Below are 20,736 nucleotides of genomic sequence, written 5' to 3' on the forward strand. Positions count from 1 at the left end.
AGTACTGAGTGGAATAGAATACAACGAAATTTATGAAATGAGGATTTTTCTTCTGATGAGGAGCAAACTTGTATGTTATATCAGAGGTAATGATGTGAAATCTGAAGTTTTCCTTAAGAGTAGTCATTCATTGTGATACTGACCTTATGAGGATAATAAGGAATTCTGTTCAAATAGGTTGGGATGTCATGGGTTATTTAATAGACAGACGGCTCAGTAAAGGTGGTTTGGAGATTTTTTTAAGCAGGAAATGTTGACAAACGCAGCGCAGCGGAGCAAGTTCATGTTGTTTTTAAGAACAAAGGTTGTAAAGGTGGCCAGTTAATTAGGCCGAGTTGCCGACCCTCAAATAGAGGTCCTTTCACTGTTTCCCCCTAACGCCGGCCCTGATGACCAGTGTACAAGCTTGGATTTTTGAGATTAAGATACCTAGCAATTTTCCTAGGTTTTTAGAAAAGAAGCGAATACCATAAGGCTGAATTGTTGCTTTCTTCTGGTGGATCAAAGCTAATATGCTCAATTTTGTGTAGAAGAGGATTATACGCATAATTCTCAATTCTTGAGTTGTACTGTGCTGCGTTCATCTCTGTCGATAAAGGGAAGAAGAAAAATAAGGGTAGAACCAATAAAATGGAGAGAAAATAATAAAAAAAAAAGATAAATAAGAGATAATGTATATGTGTAAGCTGGTGAATTGAATAGCTAAAATGGGTTCATGTATATTTATTGATTTTGAAACTGTTTAGATATAAAAATTGTTACTGTCAGGCACAAACCATTGGTTTAATTGACAGTATTTCTTGAAAATTACTGTACTCAATTTGGTAAAATAAATTACATTGATTGATTGATTGATTCATTTGAATAATTTAACTTTTCACCTGTACTCTGTCTATATTTGTTAGTAGACATTGATAGACCATTTCGAATATTTTGTTCCAATATCATGCACATTCACCACTTGTTTCAGAGTTGCTCAACAGATGACACATTTTGCTACCAAACACCAAATCAACTCATTGATTTTCGCTTTGGACTTTCTTTTTTGAACGTACATCACATCCCTCGTCAAAATTTCGTTTTATTCGAAAAAACATTTTTTGTTTATGCGAGAGAAATTATCCACACATATTTTGTCGGCTTACCTTCAATAAAATCCCGATTTCCATTGAAAATTCGTCACAGTTTCGATTCAAATTATCCGTACAATTGCATTATGCGTTCCCCGAACGATGTACTTCGCTTTTTTTTTACACCGCCTTTCGACGAACACGAAGTGATGTCATCAACCTTCACCCATTTGTGGAATTCGCAATGGTTCGTTTACCATTTGAAGAGGTGAAAAGGTACAACGTTCAGTTGATAAAAATAATTTGCTAATAGAGCGACTGACAACTGCTTCTATATCGAGTTTCATCATCATACGTTGGATTCATGTGTCCATTTACACGATGTTTCAAATGACCGTTACGAAATAATCGTTTAAGTCTAGTGACTTGATAGGAATATGTCACGCAGCAATTAACAGAGTTCTTTGATGATAGTGGTGGTTCGTTTCAGATTCGAAAACTACACATATTTTAAACGAATGTTTATTATTTCATCTCTCAACAGATTAATTGTTAACTCGGATACACTTCAAACAGAATTTCATTCAGTTGTGGGGAATTGTATTGATTGGTGCCATGTGCTAAGAAACTTGTGATCTATGTGAGTTGTACTCTATTTTCCAAATTCCTCATAATATATTCCAATCAATCCTGAAAATATCAGAGATATAACTTTCTGAAGGGTCGGTGTTTGGGAGGAAACAGTGAAGCGACCATTTCAGGAGCCTCTATTTGAGTGGCGTAAATTCGGCCCAGTTTGCTGGCCCCCTTTTCATATTTCATTCTTGATTTTTAAAAACTATATAAGGTCGTTCCGTTCTGCTGTGTTTGTCAACATTCCCTGCAAAATTCCGATAAAATCATGGACATTGTAGAGTTCCATCGTCATGTGAGTACTGTTTCGATTGCTCAAGAGCACAAAAAACCGTTTGGACCATTTGCATCAGATTGGTCTGAAGAAGTTCTATGTATGGGTACCATACGAGTTAACCCAAAAAACCTCATGGACCGAATTTCCATCTGCGAAGCGCTGCTGAATCGCAGAAAATAGACTAATTTCTGAAGCGGTTGATTGGTTAGTGATGAAAAGTGGATCACATATGACAACGTCAAGCGAAAACGGTCGTGGTCGAAGCGCGATGAGTCGTCGGAAATGGTGACCAAGCTAGGATTGAAGACCAGGAAGGTTTTGTTGTGTGTTTGGTGGGATTGGCAGGGAATTATCTACTAACTGGTTCTCTACGTCACAACTGTTAACTCGGAACTGTACTGTCAACAATTGGACCATCTGAAGAAAGGAAGGATCAACAGGGAAGGAATTCTGTTTCATCAGGATAACGCCAGGCCACACACATCTGTACTGACTCGCCAAAAGCTCCGAAAGTTTGGTTGGGAGGTTCTAATGCATCCACTTTATAGTCCGGACCTGGCATCGAGTGATTACCATCTGTTACTGTCCATGGCAAACAATTTTGCTGGCGAAAAATTCGCTTCAACATAGGTCTGTGAATATCGATGGTCTCAATTTTTTGCCAATAAAGATGAGGATCTCTATTAGGGAGCACCTTTGAAATGGCAATAAGTTATCGAACGAAATGGTGCATATTTGACCTAAATCGGATCATTCTATCTGTGGTAATTGAAGCCTTGGTTTTCATAAAAAACAATGGATTTCTTTTTACTACATCTCATATCAAGGGATTAATGTTTTTGGAAGATAAGAAGATATTGAATCAAAAAGTCATTTATTTGCGGAGGCCTTAATTCAAGGCATTGTCATCCAAGAATGTATCGCTTTTACTACCACACAATGTACTATTTTTCGAAGGGCTGGTATTCAATCCCATTGATGCTCCTTGTATGATGGTGTGGTTTTGTGACTACGTTTGCCATTTTCGAATAGCAAATTTAAAATGTACGACGATGGGAAAGCCACTTCCTTCCTCTGATACATAAATGGATTTCCAGTAACTCATGATGAGAGTCACCAAGTTCAATTACAATCGATGTTATATCGTTATACCTTAAAGGAAACAAATTGTTCTAGCACGTTTATTGGTTCTCGACGTCACTCGTGCTTTGTTATTCATATGAATCATGTGTATTAGGTGTCAGTTGATGGCTCAAGAATTATCGCTTTAATTATGTAATTAAAAAAAAATTGTAATAAGGAAAAATTAGAAGAATTAAGTTACTCTTTATTCGGGTAGAATATAGCGACTGGATGAATTTTTTACAATTATTCAATTTCTTTTGTTGACTGAATATGAATAAATACAAAAAGAAATTAAATCATTGAGATATGTCACTGGAAAGAACAGAAGAGATTTTAATTTCAGATCTAAAAGATCGAACATCAATGAAAAGTCTATTCGATAAGAAAGTTTTTAGGTTTTTCCGTTACGGCCGGACGTACAGAATCGAATTTGAGGACGAATTCGACATCATCCCTGCTCAAAATTACAGCAAAAATTACAGACATTATGACAAAAAGCGCGAGAAAAAAATTTCGTTAAAACTTAAGATTCTAAAATCCAACCTGGCAACAGCGCTAAGGGTCGGGCCGCACGACCGCAGAACCGGGGCGCGGTAAAGTCCGTCCACAAGAATGCGACCGCGAGGTGTCTAGATCGCTGTTTACTCTCCTATCTTCGGCTCATTAGCGGGAGAATCGGCTGGAATAGTATATCGTGAGAACGGTAATATTACCTAATAGACTATCATGGACACACAATTGAATTCAATAGGTGTAACTTTTACGAGGCTGTTTATCGAGCGGTCAGAGGTGCCCACGTCTGAACTTGACGATCTTATTTATGGCGGAATTCGAACAGGAAGGTTTTACCTTTCGACGGCCCGGATTCCTTTAGAGGAGATCTGTTCTTGCAGAAAGAGCTTTTGCTTGCTTGTTCCAGAGTAAAGGCGAGCTGTCACAAGGGTGTGGATCTTTTTTTTTCTTTGGAGGAGGGTAATCGAAAACAATTTTTTTAGTGTAGACCGATGACGAATGCAAAAAATCATAGATGACAAATAAGGGGCGACGCCGACAAAGCGGCTAGATAAAGGAAAATAATGAACCTTGGACATAGACGTGCCCGTAGTGCGATAAAAGTACTCATCTTCAAATCGATAATAAAATCATAAACCGTAAAAGGGTTCGATTCTTCACGGCCTGTTGATTGTAAGTTGAAAGTAAAATGATTATTCGTTTATTTTAGGGAAAAATTTTCTTAGTAGTTTTGCTCAATATCCGTGATTTAGAATAATCTGAATTATCAACATCTTCTTTTGCAGTTTTCAGCATGGAGTAATTTGACCATAACCTAGATGCTTTCAACTTCGTACAAATGGTAGTAGAGTAGTATGCAATCATTACATTAGATCGGGAGGCCCTTTTTTTTCCATAATATTAGGTGTACAACTTTTCTCCGGCCGTTTTGCAATAGATGGCTGTAGCGATAAGTGATAGACCAAATAAATAGATCGTAGATGTCATACAATAAGTTTAGGTATTCGTTAACATAACGCCATCGAAATATAAGTCGATTTGTGTCTGCTTCATAAAGTTATTCTCGATTAAACATGTCAGCTTACGAGCCAAATTCTCGTCATTCGCTGGAGGTTTTAATTTTCTGCTTTTATATGAAGAAATCTGCGCCTGAGGCTCGTCGAAAGCTGTCAAATTAATATGGAGAGGCCGCTATTAGTTGAAGAACGTACCGAGAGAGGCTTCAAGAACGGTAATTTAGACGTCGAAAACTTGCATGGCATTGAAAGAGAGAAAGCTTTCGAAGATGCAGAATTGAAGGCTTACTTCATCAAGACTCGTGTCAAATGCAACAAGAATTGGCAGGATTATTGGGAGTGATACAACAAGCCATCTCAAATTGCTGGAAGTCATGAAAATGATTCAGACACTAGGAAATTGGGTGCCGTATGAGTTGAAGCCGAGAGAACGATGTTTGAGCTGCTTGCTAGGCAAAGACGGAAGAGATTTCTGCATTGCATTGTGACTGGAGATGAAAAATGGAATTATTACGATTACCCTAAGCGCAGAAAATCATGGAGATTTCCCGCCCATGCTTTCACGTCGACGGCCAAACCAAATAGCACAGTTCCAAGAACATGCTCATCATTTGGTGGGACCAGCTCGGCGTAGTATATTATTTGTTTTTAAAACCAACTGAAACAATAACAGGCGATCGTTATCGAACTCAATAAATGCGTTTGAGCTGAGCATTGAAAGACAAACAGCCGCAATACAATGAGAGACATGATAAAGTGATTTTACAGCATGTCCTACCCTACCCGCCGTAATCTCCAGACGTTGCTCCCTCGGACTATTACTTGTTTCGATCAAAGGCACATGGCTTGGCTGACCAGGAGTTCCGGTCAAACTATTTTTTTACAATAAAGCCTCGAATTTCAAAAGAAAACGGCAGAAGTAAAGTTGTACACCTATGTATATGCCAAAGATGAAACAAATCAAAAAGACCTAGGTAATTCAATCAAAAAAGTTTAACGTGACAAAATGGCGAATGCGCCAATTTAAGATTGCCTCCAGAAAACTTTGAAAAAATATTCAATCTGGAAGTTTTCTATTCTGACTCGTTTACAGGATTGTACTCTGCAAACTTTGATGGCCAAATTGTAGGAGCTAGCTACAGCCATTGCACAATTTTTACAGAATAAAGTTCGCGTCAAAAAATTTTTTTTTCACCTATTTGGCGCAACTGTCCTTTATACTCTAGCAAAGTTCAGTCATCATCTATCAGTTTATTTATAGTGTCCCATTTTTTCAGTTCATCTCCAGTGGGTTCCACAATTTCCAAATTGGTATCAAAAATACTGAACAAAAAATCTGCCTTGAATTTTCAATTGCAAATAGAAATCTGTATGATAGAATTCTGAAATTACATGAATAATCGAAAGAAAGGAGGAAAACTGATGGATTATACTCCAGGATAAAGAATTTTTTTCGGAAACTCAATAATTCATATCGAAAAACCACCTCATCCTCCTGACATGACTCCGGTCGTTTTTTGTCCTTCTTGAAAGTTAAGTTTCCACTTTGAGACAACTGTTTAAAATCGATTGAACACATGTTAGAAGATTCGCAGCGAATTTTAAGGACCACGCATGATTATGCGTTTAAAAAATATTTTGATTATTGGAATAATAAATATCTTGTGGGTTGTGGTCCTTATAGTGTGACTAAAGTAGTTCACGACCAAGGACAAATTAGGGAAATAAAAGAACGGGATAAAACGCTTATTCAATTTGTTTCCAACCCACAAAAAATGTGCGAAGAAAATGATATTTAGAATCTATCGATTTTAAGGGTCTCTGGCCACTTAGGTCGTTGCGGCTCGGGAACAGATGTGAAAATATTTACTCTTTTCGTAGTCGGTGCAAGTATTGCACATATGTTGTAGTTGTAGACTGGACTGAACTCAATTGAATTCTTCGCCCTGAAATGTCGATTTTTATGGGCATTCAGGCCATTTTCCATTCGACCGTTAGCAAAGCCTTTCTACAGATCACTTAGGGGTGTGGCTTTGATCATTCCAAGTTTTACACCGTTTTTAGCATTTTGGTCTGAAATTTGACTTAACTCGAATACTTTCCAGGGCATCGATAGATTCCCTACAATCTCATTGATCTCTTCTCATTAATCTTTCGACAAGGAACTACAAGATCCTAGCTCTGCTCTATGATGTAGTACTTGTTTGAATCAGACGAAAACCCACAGGTGTAATCTTTTTCAAGACGAAAACAAGGTGGAGTCTGCAACATTTTGTAGGAAAGGAAGTGTTATAGGAGCGGCATTCACGACTGCTAGATTTTATGGCGAATTAGCCGTGTACGCAGGCAAAGTTCACTTATCTGTTGTTTAATAAACTCATGATGATGACTATAAAAAAATTACGTTACACGTTCCAGTATTGCACAAGAAGGTGGGGCTGTTGAATCGGATGCAAGACCAAGTTCACATAATTAGCATATCCACATAAACATCCTTGTGTTCTTTATTGTAATAGAATGAAGGAGTGTCAATTTGTGATATCTATAAAAAATTTTTGAGGAGAAAAAATTCACGAACATTCTATAAAAAATGTACTGTGAATTGAATAGATATATAAAAATATTGTCAAACTCATTTTTTGTCTATGGGTTGGCACAACTGTTCTTTATACTCAGGCGGAGTGTCGATGTCATCTCTAATTTACTGTGATTCATATTGTTAGTTTGTGTTTCAATTGTTTCTTATTGGATAAAAATATAGAAAAAAGAATACGTCTTCTAGCCGAAATTTCAACGATTCGTAACTGACATAGTTTCCCTCGAAAAAATTTCAAACAATCCCCAGGAAAATCCAAATTAACATAAAACCAGTTGGTATGCTGTGATGAATGAATTAACTGCCCTGTATAATTTGGAACAATTCAATATTCTTGCTTGATATCCGGCATATCAAAGAAAAATCTTGTGACTCATCTTACTCATATTGTCCTGGTTATTATTCAATTATTGATTGAAAACACTCATCAAAATAATGATATTAGTTTTTTTTTATTCAACAGCTAAACTTTTTACCGAATCTCACAAATGAAGGTTGTAAAAATTGGTTTGAAAATTAGTGATTTAAACAATAATTCCTGTTTCAATATGATCACAACTTTTAAGTTGAGTGCATTACTGTATAATTCCCTCATCGTGGAAGATATCTGATACAATCCTACAATGAACGATACTAATTTATTTACTCCTCGAAGTAGGCAACCAAACATACAGGTGTGCTGTTACTTCGTTGGCGAACCTTCTCTATATGGCGAGAAATCAGTATTTCAATTCAACTCGATGATTTCTATCCGAATGAATAAATTGTGTGACTTAAACGTGAAATAAGTTACTTAGTATTTGAGGAATAGCAATATACATAAAGCTGAATTAACTAAACTCATTGAGCGAGTTGAGATTTCGCGAGTGAATATAAAATAGCAATTTCAAACTTCAAGAAGGATATCTAAAAAAATTGGGAGAAGTCAGTAGATTTTGGACCCTCCTTCAGATTGCACCTTTGGATATTCAGAGTGGTCCAAATTTAAGTTCAATGATATTGGCATCGGATAGAACAACTTTTTTCATAAAAAAAAGTTCACATAAACATATATCCTTACAAGCTTCGTTTTTGAGATAGAGTACGTTGAAGTTTGAAAAAAATCAGTTTTTTATTACATTTATTGTTTTGATTTTTAGCTATTGGAGTCTAGATAATGTAATGTTTCCAATGATGTAAGTGTCTCCTGCAAAAATGATCCAGTGGCGTAGATATAGGGGTGCAATGATACTTTTCGAGAAAATACTCCATTTCTGAAATCAATAGAGTTTTACTTAAAGAAGAGATCACCTGAATTTTTTTCATAGAATGTACCGTTTTCGAGAAAATCGAGTACAAAGCAAGGACTATTTTTCAATGTTTGAGTTCTGATTAATATGTTCTCTGAAATATTTGTACTTTCATCTATCACTAATTGAGAAAATTTGAAAAATTGATTTTTGAAGACATTAGTAGATAGTATTTCCTTTGTACTCGATTATACCAAAAACGGTACATTCTATGCAAAAAATTTAAGAGACTTTTTTTTAGTAAAACTCTGTTGATTCCAGAAAAGAATACATTTCTCGAAAAAACAACAGTGTCGTTGATTTTCAAAAGGAAAAGGATTAATGCAACTCAGTATCTACGCTGAATAATTTTGGCAGGAGATTAGCACCTAATTCGAAACCCTATATTATTGAGACTTCAACACCTAAAAATTAAAACAATCACTATAATAATACTAGATTTATAGGTAAAAATCTGTTTCCTGTTTCTCAAACTTCAACACCCTGTATCTCGAAAATTAAGAATGTTAGGTTATATGCTTATATGAACTTTTTTGCATGAAAAAAGTTATTCTATTTGATGCAATTATTGAACAAATATCCAGACCAATCTGTATATATTTTTATACAGTTGTGGTTATTGTAGTATTTTAATTTTTGAGAAATGTATGAGTATGATGTTCTACCTAAAGAATAGAAGGCAATAATAAAGCATCAGCTTCTTCAAAATCTAGTAAATCTGTAAATTAGGAATTTCCAATCATTTTTCCACTAGCTAAATCGAAGGTCATCTTAGAATCTCCTGAATTCCACAAATCGTTTATGCAGGACAAGATTCCTTTCCATACCTGGAAAACCTTGAGAGATTTGTTTGTCATCTAGCGTTCATTACGATCCAAGCAATCACAGACTCCTCGTATGGGTGGACCATCGGGTCAGTGACTAAACAGTTGAATTGTTCCTAATGATTGTGCGTCCATCTGGCCAAATTGGCGAAGCCGAGGTGAATTAATTAGACCCACCTTTGGTGCTATGTTGAAGGTGTGAAAAATTGGTGTGAATTGAGAGTTGGTACTCACCAGGGCCAATTCCGGGGGTGGTCCAGCCTCGTATTGTCTCACAGAGGTCAAACGATGATTTGCTGGATGCAAACTCGCCACTTCAGTCATCTTTTTCTAGACGCTCATAATCCAACGAGATCTGGAACGAAGACGTATTTTAATTCACTGTGAACTAATCGATTATGTTAAAGAATAGAGTAAAACTTCTTAGAAAATATCAGTTGGGCTCACAATACGTTTAAGTGACCAAGCAATCGTTTCAGAACCCTCTATTTGAGGGGCGGCAATTCGGCCTATTTTGCTGGTCACTTCTTCATATTTAATCATTGGTTTTTAATAACAACATAGGTAAAGATTGTTCCTCTTCGCTGTGTTTGTCAATATTCCCTGTAATAAAAATCTCCAAACCGCCTTCACTAAGCCACTTGTATAATAAACAACAAATGTTAGCTCAAACAATATGAATAAAATTCTCTATTATCCTCATTAAAAGAGGGATGAAATCATTATTTTACAAAGACTATAAAACAACACTACCTTCGCTTTCGAATTATTTGGAAGCCGTTGTTCACACCATATGGAAAATTCCTACAATTTTGCAATCGAAACTAGTTACTGTTGAAAGTCAAATGTTTTCAACGCAACACATCTTTGTAATTCCAATTAGTTTTCGAAGCAATACTGAAACTTTGCATGCCCTACCGCCCTTCGTATTTTGTGTTCTGATTTGCCATCATTTTTCGATCGTACGCAGTTTCATGTGAATGTGAAAATTATTATAAATTATTCATTATATGAATGTGAATTATAATTATTCACTTTCCGCACGCAAATGCGTGCGGAAAATAAATAGCAGGGCGTTTTTCCGCACGAATTTGGAAAAGTACTACTTTCCAAACGTCAATACGTGTGGAAAGTAATACTTTCGAAACGCTAGTAGGATTTTTAATTAAGTATAAGTACTTATTTGTTGTGTTTTGCAGTTTCTTCTACTTTGGAACCTTGGTGTAATATTAGACAGGGTGATTCATCGCGATTGCCTATCAGACGTTTATGGAAAACTTATCATAAATTTGTGATTAAAATTTGCTTGTTTTGTTTGAAGACTATGATCTTCATCTCTAAAATATTTTCAAATCGCTAAAACTTTTTTTTTTTTCAACATTGATCAACTTTCATATAATACACTGCTAAATATAGAAAGACAAAGACTATTATTGTACTGTCCTTGTAGCATATGGTCTGAATATACGAGGGGTGACTTTTATATTGCGGAAATGGAAAAGGAAAGAAACTATATACATCACTTTAACGGTTCCATGGTTATTCAAAATAAAAATCACGTAGTTGAGTTTTAATTGGTTGACAAGTTAATTTCATTTCCTTGCTAAGATTAATTCTTCAAGTTAGTGCAAAAAAATGCGCTTGAATGTTAAAGTATTGTGAGTATGTTTATGCTAAAACATAATATACTTCACGATGGTATTGTAGTTTTTGACGTTAATTCATCATCAGGATGGCCAATTCTCAAAATATAAAAGGCAAAACTTGTATTGTCGAAGTCATGCAAAAAGAAGCAGTTATGTAATTAAAACACTTTAAAGAGAATACACCCAGTATATCAAGCATTATATTCGAAATTATTCTGGTCGAATACAAACCTAAGTTATGAAGAAAATACTCATAAAAATCACAATGTATGAGAACTTTCCTATATTACTCAATTATTTTTTATGATTGTTACACGACTTCAACAAATCTTCAGATTCTTGGAATATTCTCTATACATAAAAAATTAACAATACTGAGATTGAAACAAATTCAACCTACTATTATATATAATCAATCTCACGGAAGCGACCTTACTGACTCACCATACAAACTAATTGGGTCTTTAATATAATGTTGAAAATGTTCGTTGAAATATTGTATTCTTTATTATTCTAGTTTGGTGGAGAATCCGGAAGGACTGACGTAAGAGGAAATGGTTGGCTGGGTTTTTGGGTGTGAATCACTTATTTCCGCGTAATAATATAATTTTTCTAGTTATTCGTACGAGAATTAGGTACGATAGTTTTAGAGAGAATTCCAGAATATCGCTGACACTAGATCAGAAGCTTTTTCACGTTTGTTAAGCAATAGTTTGTTAAATTTCAATGTGACTCTGAATTAAAAAAATTTCAGAAAACGTAGTTGATTTGCCAGTTGTAAAAATTATTTAAATATATTATAACGAATATTTATTATTATATTTATGAATTGAATGTTGCACTGAAAAAAATTTGTTCATTATACTTATTAAAGAATGCCTTCATTTCATTGATATTGGTAGTCCCAAACTCGATGTTAACTGAAAGGATCTCAAGAACTAGAAAAATCACAGAAAAAACTTCAAGGACCCCCGATCTCTTTTTTTTTGGGAATAATACGATATCAAAAAGCAGATCATACATATCTTGATTCTTTTTCGAGTTACTGGGGCTTTCTGAAAAATGACTGTTTCAAATATTCCGCTATATATTGGTTCCTGTTCGAGATATTCAAAGACTTCTAAAACTTTTTTTTCAGTTAGTTTTATGGTTTATATGACACTCATAATAAATCAAAGAAATATATTATTAGGTGCATAACCTTGCCTCCGCCGTTTTGCAATAGATGGCTGTAGTCGAAATAAGTAGATCGTAGATATCATACAATAAAATTAGGAGTTTGTAAACATAACGCCATCGAAATATTAGTCAATAAAGTCATTCTAGATTGAACATGTCAGCTTACGAGCCAAATTCCCGTCATTTACAGGAGGTTTTAATTTTCTGCTTTAATAAGAAGAAATATGTGACTGAGGCTCATCAAATGCTCTCGAATACATATGGTGAGGCCGCTATTAGTGAAAGAACATGCCGAAAATGGTTTCAACTCTTCAAGAATGGTGATTTTGACGTAAAACACCAGCATGGTGGTGGAAGAGAGAAATTTTTCGGAGGTGCAGAATTGGAGGCATTGCTTGATCAGAACTCATGTCAAACGCAACAAGAATTGGCAGATTCATTGGGAGTGACGCAACAAGCCATTTCAAAACGCCTGAAAGTCATGGGAATGATTCAGAAACAAGGAAATTGGGTGCCATATGAGTTGCAGACATGAGATGTTGAACGGCGTTTGGTTACTTGAGAACTGCTGCTTGCTAGGCAAAAACGGAAGAGATTTCTGCATCGCATTGTGACTGGAGACGGAAAATGGGTTCATTACGATAATCCCAAGTGCAGAAAATCATGGGGATATCCCGCACATGCTTCAACGTCGACGGCCAGAACAAATATAAACGTTTCGAACGTCATGCTCAGTATTTGGTGGGATCAGCTCGGCGTAGTGTATTATGAGTTATTTAAATCGACTAGAACAATCACAGGCGATCATTATCGAACGCCATTAAACCGTTTGAGCCGAGTATTGAAAGACAATCGGCCGCAATAAAACGAAAGATATGACGCTTCAAAAGATGACCAGTTTTTTTAATGCGGGATTCATACGCTGCCCGAAAGATGGGAGAAAGTAGTGGCCAGTGATGGACAATACTTTGAATCATAAATGTATAACCAATTTTTCACAAAAAAGCCTCGAATTTAAAAAAAAAAAACGACGGAAGCAAAGTTGTACGCCTATGTACCTACGTTTTTAAAGAAAGCTGGTGAAATTGCCTATATCTTTCTTGATTAAATTACATAACTTACGGAACACAAATAACAAAACATATTCATAAAAAAATTATACACTATAACTACACCATTACCACTTCATTCACATTGTAGAATTGCCATTGGAACCCATTACAAAGAAAATCAAACTTCCTTTGAAATAACATTATAAATGTCACCCATAAAGACTCACCCTGTATACCCTGAACTCGGCGTTCGAAAAAACTGACCGTCTCACCAACCACAACTGTTAATCGAAGATTAGTATATCGATCACTTTACTGCTAGAGATTCCCATCATTCAGACCACGTGCAACTCGTTCTCTTCTTATGGTCATGGCTGTACTTCGAGTCGGATTATTCCGCGATCAAGGCGGCTGTGACTCAGCAAACCGATCAATGCTGGAGCGGGTGCTATCCTCGATAGGCGCCTTGATCTGCCGTAAAAGGCAATGCGAGAAATCCAGACGGGACCCATTTGCTTATTTACGATTTTAAGTGGTTTGTTCGTCTATTTTATAGGGTCCGATATAGCTACATCGGAGTGTATCGATTGCGAATGATACTTTGTATCAAATTGTATCAGTTGCAATTGGTTTCTGTAATGAGGTTTCTGGTTGTTCGTATAAGTTGTGAGTTTTCGTATAAAACGGAAATTTAGATTTGAGATCTGAGGTACTTCAGGGTTCAGTTTTTGGGCCGTTATTTTATTATTCGGTAATATGAAAATTTCATCTAATGAGTGTTTTTTTTAACTGTATATGAGAAGTTTCGATGGTTGATGTCTATAGTTTGGCAGTTGAGAACAATGTCAAGTTCATGGAGCATTTCGTCCATTTAACGGTCAACATATTTGGCCTAGTGGGCAAGCAATTCTTGCAGTTATTGATGGTCTTCGAACAAATTTTACTCTTCTAGATCCAAGATCATCAACAAGACAAAAAAATGTACATACTATAAAATACAGCTCGTGCAAGAATTGAAGCCAAATGACCACCGTTTATGTAGCATTTTTGCTGATTGGACTAATTTGAAACTGTCCGATGAATTGTGTTTAGTGATGAAGCTCATTTCTGGTGGAATGGCTTCGTCAATAAGCAAAGTTGCCGTATATGGAACATTACCATAACCTCCTTTAAAATGGATTGTTTAGTGCGGTTTACACGCTTTTCAATTAAAAAAAAACAAATTTACCTTTTGCTAAAATTCTATCGGGAGTTGAAGTTTTATTTGGGGCCATAAATACCAAACAGGTTGTTCCTTTCAGTAGAATGGTAGTGTCAAGTATAATTCCTTGAAAATTTTTGGCAAAATTGCAGTTTTTATGCAAAGTAGTGTTGATCCTTGAGTACGAGTATTTATTATAAGGGGTAGTAAAAATAAATTCATTGTTTTTGAAAAACCAAGGCTCCAATTACCCAAGTTGAAAAGATCTGATTCTGTTCAAATATACGCTGTTTTGTTCGATAACTCCTTGTTATTCTGGAGGAAATATCATTATGCCTCTCAAAGGAGCCCTCCTCATTGGAAAAAATTGAGACAGTCGATTTTCACAAGCCTCTGTTGAAGCGAAATTTTTACTAGCAAAATCGTTCGCCATGGTAATCACTTGGTATCAGGTCTGAACTATAAGGTGGATGCATAATAACCCCCCAACAGTACCAACCAAGCTCCTGGAGCTTCTGGCTGGCGAGTCACTATCGATGTGTGCGGCCTGACGTTGTCCTGATGGAACACAATTCCTCTCTCATTGGCCAAAGCTGGCCGCTTCTGAAGGATTGCTTTCTTCAGACGGTCCAATTGTTGACAGTACAGTTCCAAGCTAACAGTTGTGCCGTAAGGGAGCAGCTCATAATATATAATTCCCTGTCAATCCCACCAAACACACAGCAAAACCTTTCTGGTCGCCAATCCTAGCTTGGCCACCGTTTCCGCCGGCTCACGGCGTTTCGATCAAGACCGTTTTCGATTGACGTTGTCGTAAGTGATCCACTTTTCATCACCAGTCACCAACCGCTTCAAAAAATGGTTCGATTTTGATGTGATTCAGCAGCGATTCGCATGTAGAAATTCGGTCCATGAGGTTTTTAGCGTTAACTCGTGTGGTGCACATACATAGAGCTTCACCTTGAGACCAGGCTTACGCAAATGGGTTCAAACTCTAATTTGTGTAATCTTTAGCTCTTGGGCAAACAAAACAGTATTTTCATGAAGGTCGGAGTCGACAAAGTCCATGATTTTATCGACATTTTCGACAATTGAACTTACAGTGAGTGATGCATATTTGACATCGACATTACAGGAACGGAATCGACAAAACTAAAATTTGCGTGTGACAGGCTGTTGACAGTATCAGGACCATAAAAACTTTTCACATTTTCAGCCGCCTGGCTTGCATTTCAGCCTTTATCCAAGTAAAACAGTAACAGCGTATTTTCTACTTGCTAGTGTCCATATTTGACGCGCACTCAAACTGAACTGAGCCAACTAATCACAAAACTGTCAGGAAAGTTTTTGTAGTACGAAATCCCATTTTTTTAAGGCCATCTAGTAAAACCCTTAAGCAACGTGAGTGATCTCGCTGCTGACAACATCTGATCGAATTTTCGCTTGATGTTCAAACACTCTCACCATATCAGCTCCCGGTTCATCATGTTTAAAAAAAAATGCGGAAGTTTCGCCAATTGGCTACGATCCCCGATACAATGGTAGAAGTCGAGTTATCTGCTTCTAGTCCATTAATCAAAGGATTCCGAAACAATTCGTTGCATTCAGCGCATGTAACTTATAACTGTCAGATCGTATGGACATAAACAGAGCGTAGTGAACTTGAATTGATGGGTTATAACCGATAAACCGTACAAGAAACAATAAAGTATTGTTCGAATCTGTTGTTTGGACGTAGATCTCTTGTGATTGCGCAAAATTTACAGGTAATGCGCGCTTCCCACGTAGCGGAGTGGCCTACTCGTAAGTCTCTCAAAGTTGTCAAATGGGATATGGCATTTTAAACGTATGGTATCCTGGGGGTATGAAAGATATTGCTTTATAGTCTACTGAATGTAGAGGAAGCTTTGCGATCACATTTGAAGTGAAAAACATTTTTTTTCAGACTATGGCCAAGTATTTGGATCAATCGATTAGTTGAATTCACATCTTGTAATATAACGCACCTTTAATGAATCTCCTTTACAGAATGATCAATGTAGGTCTTAATTTTTGAGTTTCGTGTAGCATCATGAAGTTATTCTCGACTAAACATGTCAGATTACCAACCAAAATCTCGTAATTTGCGGGAGGTTTTAATTTTCTGCTTTGATATAAAGAAATCTGTGGCTGAGGCACATAGAATGCTCTTAAATACCAATGATAAGGCCGCTGTTAGTGAAAGAACGTACCGAGAGTGGTTTCAAGAACGGTGATTTTGATGTCGAAAATCAGTGGAGGAGAGAAGGTTTTCGATGATGCAGAATTGGAGGCATTACTCGACCAAGACTCGTGTCAAACGCAACAAGAATTGACAGGATCATTGGCAGTGACACAACAAGCCATTTCAAAACGCCTGAAAGTCATGGTAATTATTCAGAAACAAGGAAATTGGGTGCCGTACGAGTTGAAGCCGAGAGATGTTGAACGGCGTTTTAACAGCTGTTTGCAAGGCAAAGACGGAAGGAATTTCTGCATCGCATTGTGACTGGAGACGAAAAATGGGTTCATTACGATAATCTCAAGCGCAGAAAATCATGCGGATATCCCAGCCTTGCTTCCACGTCGACTGCCAAATTCACGGTTTCAAAGTCATGCTCAGCTCGGCGAAGTGTATTATGAATTGTTGAAACCGACTGAAACAATCACAGGAGATCATTATCGAACGCAATTAATGCGTTCAAACCGAGCATTGAAAGACAAAAGGCCTCAATACAACGAGAGACATGAATTTACAGCATGACAATTCTCGACTCCAATTTTAGAAAGTAGTCAAGACATACTTGGAAACGTTGAAATGGTAAGTCCTACTCCACCCGCCGTATTCTCCAGAGTTTGGTCTCTCGGACTATAACTTGTTTTGATCAATGGCACACGACCTGGCTGAATAGAACTTCCGTTCTTATTAAGAAGTAAGAAATTGGATCGATTCGTGGATCGCTTCAAAAGATGACCAGTTTTTCCAACGCAAGATTCGTACGCTGCCCGAAAGATGGGAGAAACTAGTGGCCAGCGATGGATAATAGTTTGAATCATAAATGTATAATCAGTTTTTTACAATAAAGTCTCGAATTTCGGAAAAAAACGATCAAATATCTAAATTGTCTTTCCTGTTGAATAAATTCTTCATACCCATTTCTACTCAAGTTTCGAACAGAGCAAAGTTTTTGAAGGGGAAGTACAGTAATATAGTATACCATCTTCATCTAGAAATTTCACACACTTTGGATGCTTGTGTCTGGTAGAAGATTGGTTGTAGTCGAGGGATTCTCTACTAATCGGTTGGGTTGTTTTTCCACTTTCCCAAGAGTTTTGAGAACAATTTCATGAAGAAATGTCTTCAATGGTGGTAAATTGTTGAGTATTGCGAACAAACCAGGGCGATTTGAAGGTAGTCCTGAGAAATTTGTTCAAATGATCTGTAACTTGTCGAACTTCGTTTCAGAGGGCTTTGAATTGTAACTTACATTGGGGCAAACCTGTTGATGCGACAACAGAGAAGTGAAGACAATTCGAATAGCACCATTTTACCCTTCAGGACGAATAATAATTTCAATCAATGAAACTCTATTTATAATAATGTCGATGAAGAGGTAATATCTTAGTGGCTTCCAATGAAAATGAATTCTGTTGTTTATCCTAATCTAAAAATGTTTACCATATGTTCATCAATTCTGAATCCTGTAGGATCTAGAGAAAGTAGGTTTCGAAGGTTCAAAGAAAAAACAATGTTTGAACAACTGCTCTTTCTTTGGCTCATTATTATTTAAGTGTATAGTTCAATTATCACATCACTGTCATTATTTGAATTCTACGATATTCAAAAGGTATTATGTAACATTCTTACTTCTAACTACTTATAATTGGACTCACAATTTTGCAGGCTGTCAAGTATTCTATTTACGGTCACCAATAATAAAAAAAATAACAACACCTCATTAATAATTGATAAAATTCCATAAACAGCGATCGTTATAATAGGTTAGACGAAATCATTAATTGATGTGACTATTTATGGAATAGAATTGAGAAAAAAATATGCAAAGAACCAGTTGAAACTAATTCAAGGCATAAGTTCTTCGAGCTCCTTTTTTTGTTTAATTTCTACCCCAATTAATTATTCATGAAATTTTCATATTTATGAGGATTCTATTATTCTCTACTCCCTCTTTCATTAAAACCAACTAATTTTGGTCCAAGTACATTGAAGTACCATAATCATAGTTTGGCACTCATCTCCTCTTCATTTCATCCTAGTTTTGTTGTCAGAAAGCAGAACAATTTTTATTGATTGATGTGTTGTGTATAAAAAAGGATATCTTGTTTCGTAAAAAACGAACAAAGCAAAACATATATCATTAAAACATAATATATTCTCTTCTCTATTAGACACAATGGAACTACTTAAAGTAAAGGAAGAAATGAGATATCATCTAGATTCTAGAGTATAGCATCTGCCGATTGAACCAAAGATGGTCCATTCAGTGTCATTGATACATGATTTATGTCCATCTTTACATCACCGTCATTCATTTGACTTTCACTATGGGAAATAATTAAAATTGGATCTCCATATCTGATGATGGTAACCACATAAATTGACAGTTGGGAAATAAGTATTATGCAATATTTTTCTTCATATAATTGGATGTGTCTTAATTTCCTCTATAGATTTGTCCCAACTAATGTTTTCATTTTTATTTATTGATATCCTATTTTCAGAGACTTATTTAATCAATTTCTTAAGAAATCTACCTAGGCGGTTTTATTGATTGATACTTCGATACTTGTTGGTACTATTATATTTTACTGAAGGGTTTTCCAATCAAGACATTCAGAGTAGGTATATTATTAAAAAGAATCATTGAATATTGTAACGATCATTGTAACGAGGAAGGTATGGCATTAACGATGAAGAACAATATCAAACAAATGGTGAATTCCAACTTTGAGGTCTTGAGTCGATTATGGAGCATTGGCATAAACCTTATCTTTCACATGTCCCCTAAAAAAATCTAGAGGTGTTAAATCACAAGATCCCGGTAGGTAATTATGAGAAATAACACATCCAGAAAACTTTTCTTGCAAAATTACGATTGTTTCGTTGATTGTCTGGCAGGTAGCGCCGTCTTGTTGAAAATGAACGTTGCGTATTCATGCAAAATAAGTTTATGCCGACAAAAATTGACAAACCTCGGGGTTCGTCAACACTACAGGTTACAGCAGAAATATTCTCAATTGTTCTTGAACGAAGCATACGGTATCGATTTTTCACAACACTAACTTTGTAACGTTACAATTGCCCATGAGACTCTAAAGACTGATTTCTAGAGGTGGTTTGGCTTATTTGGCAACAAAACTTCTACCCAGGTTTTTACAAATTTAATAAAATTAAAATATACAAAGATCGATCCTTTTCACTCTAAACAAATAATATTGAAATAAAACTTAACTTTAATCGGTTTTTAATGAATTACTTATTAGGATGGAACCTCTTCTGTAGATTATTTTCAGCCTTCTAAACACCAGATCTTTGCAGGAAGCTATAGTAGTCCAATTCCCATTCAGTGAAGTTGATGTAATAACGCCAGGTATTACGCAGGTATTCTCTCAGTTTCAGGAACTAAAGATGTTTAACGTACGTACTACTCTAACTACTATATCTCAAGAAAGTACTTCTTGATATTTTTCAATCCCAAGAGAGGTTTCCCACAGGAGGTGCGAGAATCCCGACACAATTCTCGCCGATAAATCAAATTCTAAATCTCAAATTGAACTAGTATTGACTGAAATAAAAAACAAGTTCCGTATATTTCCTGAAGTCTCGATAATTATTGAAAATCTTTCAGAAAATTCTATCTGTTTCGTTTTCTAGATATGCGCATCCGCATCCCGACCAATGGCATACAATGAATTGACAATTTACCGAGTCTTTGGAAATTTCAGTAGCGTAAAATGAATTGAAACGTGCAAAATCGTTGCAACTTGTCTCAACAGCTCAAATTTTCCACTATTGCCAGCCAAAAAGGTGTTTCACGACGACCCAAAGTGCTTTATTAGTTTTGCGAACTATTGCTGCAGAATTTTCACCATAGTTGTAGTGAATTCAAACAATTGTTGAAGCGTGTATTGTTCCATTTTAAGTAATGACGTAGCTTCACTTGTCAAATGTCAGAAGATGACATAACGGGCTATTCAAAATGAAACCTCTAATTGGTACCTTTCATATTGACAATAAAACTATAAAATTGTGCGATAAGCAGAATAAGTATTTAG

General features: G+C 36.1%; 1 protein-coding gene across 2 annotated transcripts in view; it reads right to left on the minus strand.

Moving 5' to 3' along the window:
- LOC123682758 (serine/arginine repetitive matrix protein 1) overlaps positions 1-20,736 on the minus strand; it is a 132,055-nt gene that overhangs the window by 78,657 nt on the left and 32,662 nt on the right. The window contains exons 1-2 of one of the 2 annotated variants that reach the window (XM_045621539.1): positions 13,448-13,569; positions 9,578-9,698 (exon numbers count right to left, since the gene is read on the minus strand). In XM_045621539.1, coding sequence (XP_045477495.1) covers positions 9,578-9,667 — 90 coding nt within the window. In that variant the 5' untranslated portion in view covers positions 9,668-9,698; positions 13,448-13,569. Of the gene's footprint in view, positions 1-9,577; positions 9,699-13,447; positions 13,570-20,736 lie in introns of those variants that run through there. The other variant, XM_045621538.1, reaches the window with a different exon arrangement.

The sequence above is a fragment of the Harmonia axyridis genome, chromosome 6, assembly GCF_914767665.1.
Source record: "Harmonia axyridis chromosome 6, icHarAxyr1.1, whole genome shotgun sequence".
NCBI lineage: Eukaryota > Metazoa > Arthropoda > Insecta > Coleoptera > Coccinellidae > Harmonia > Harmonia axyridis.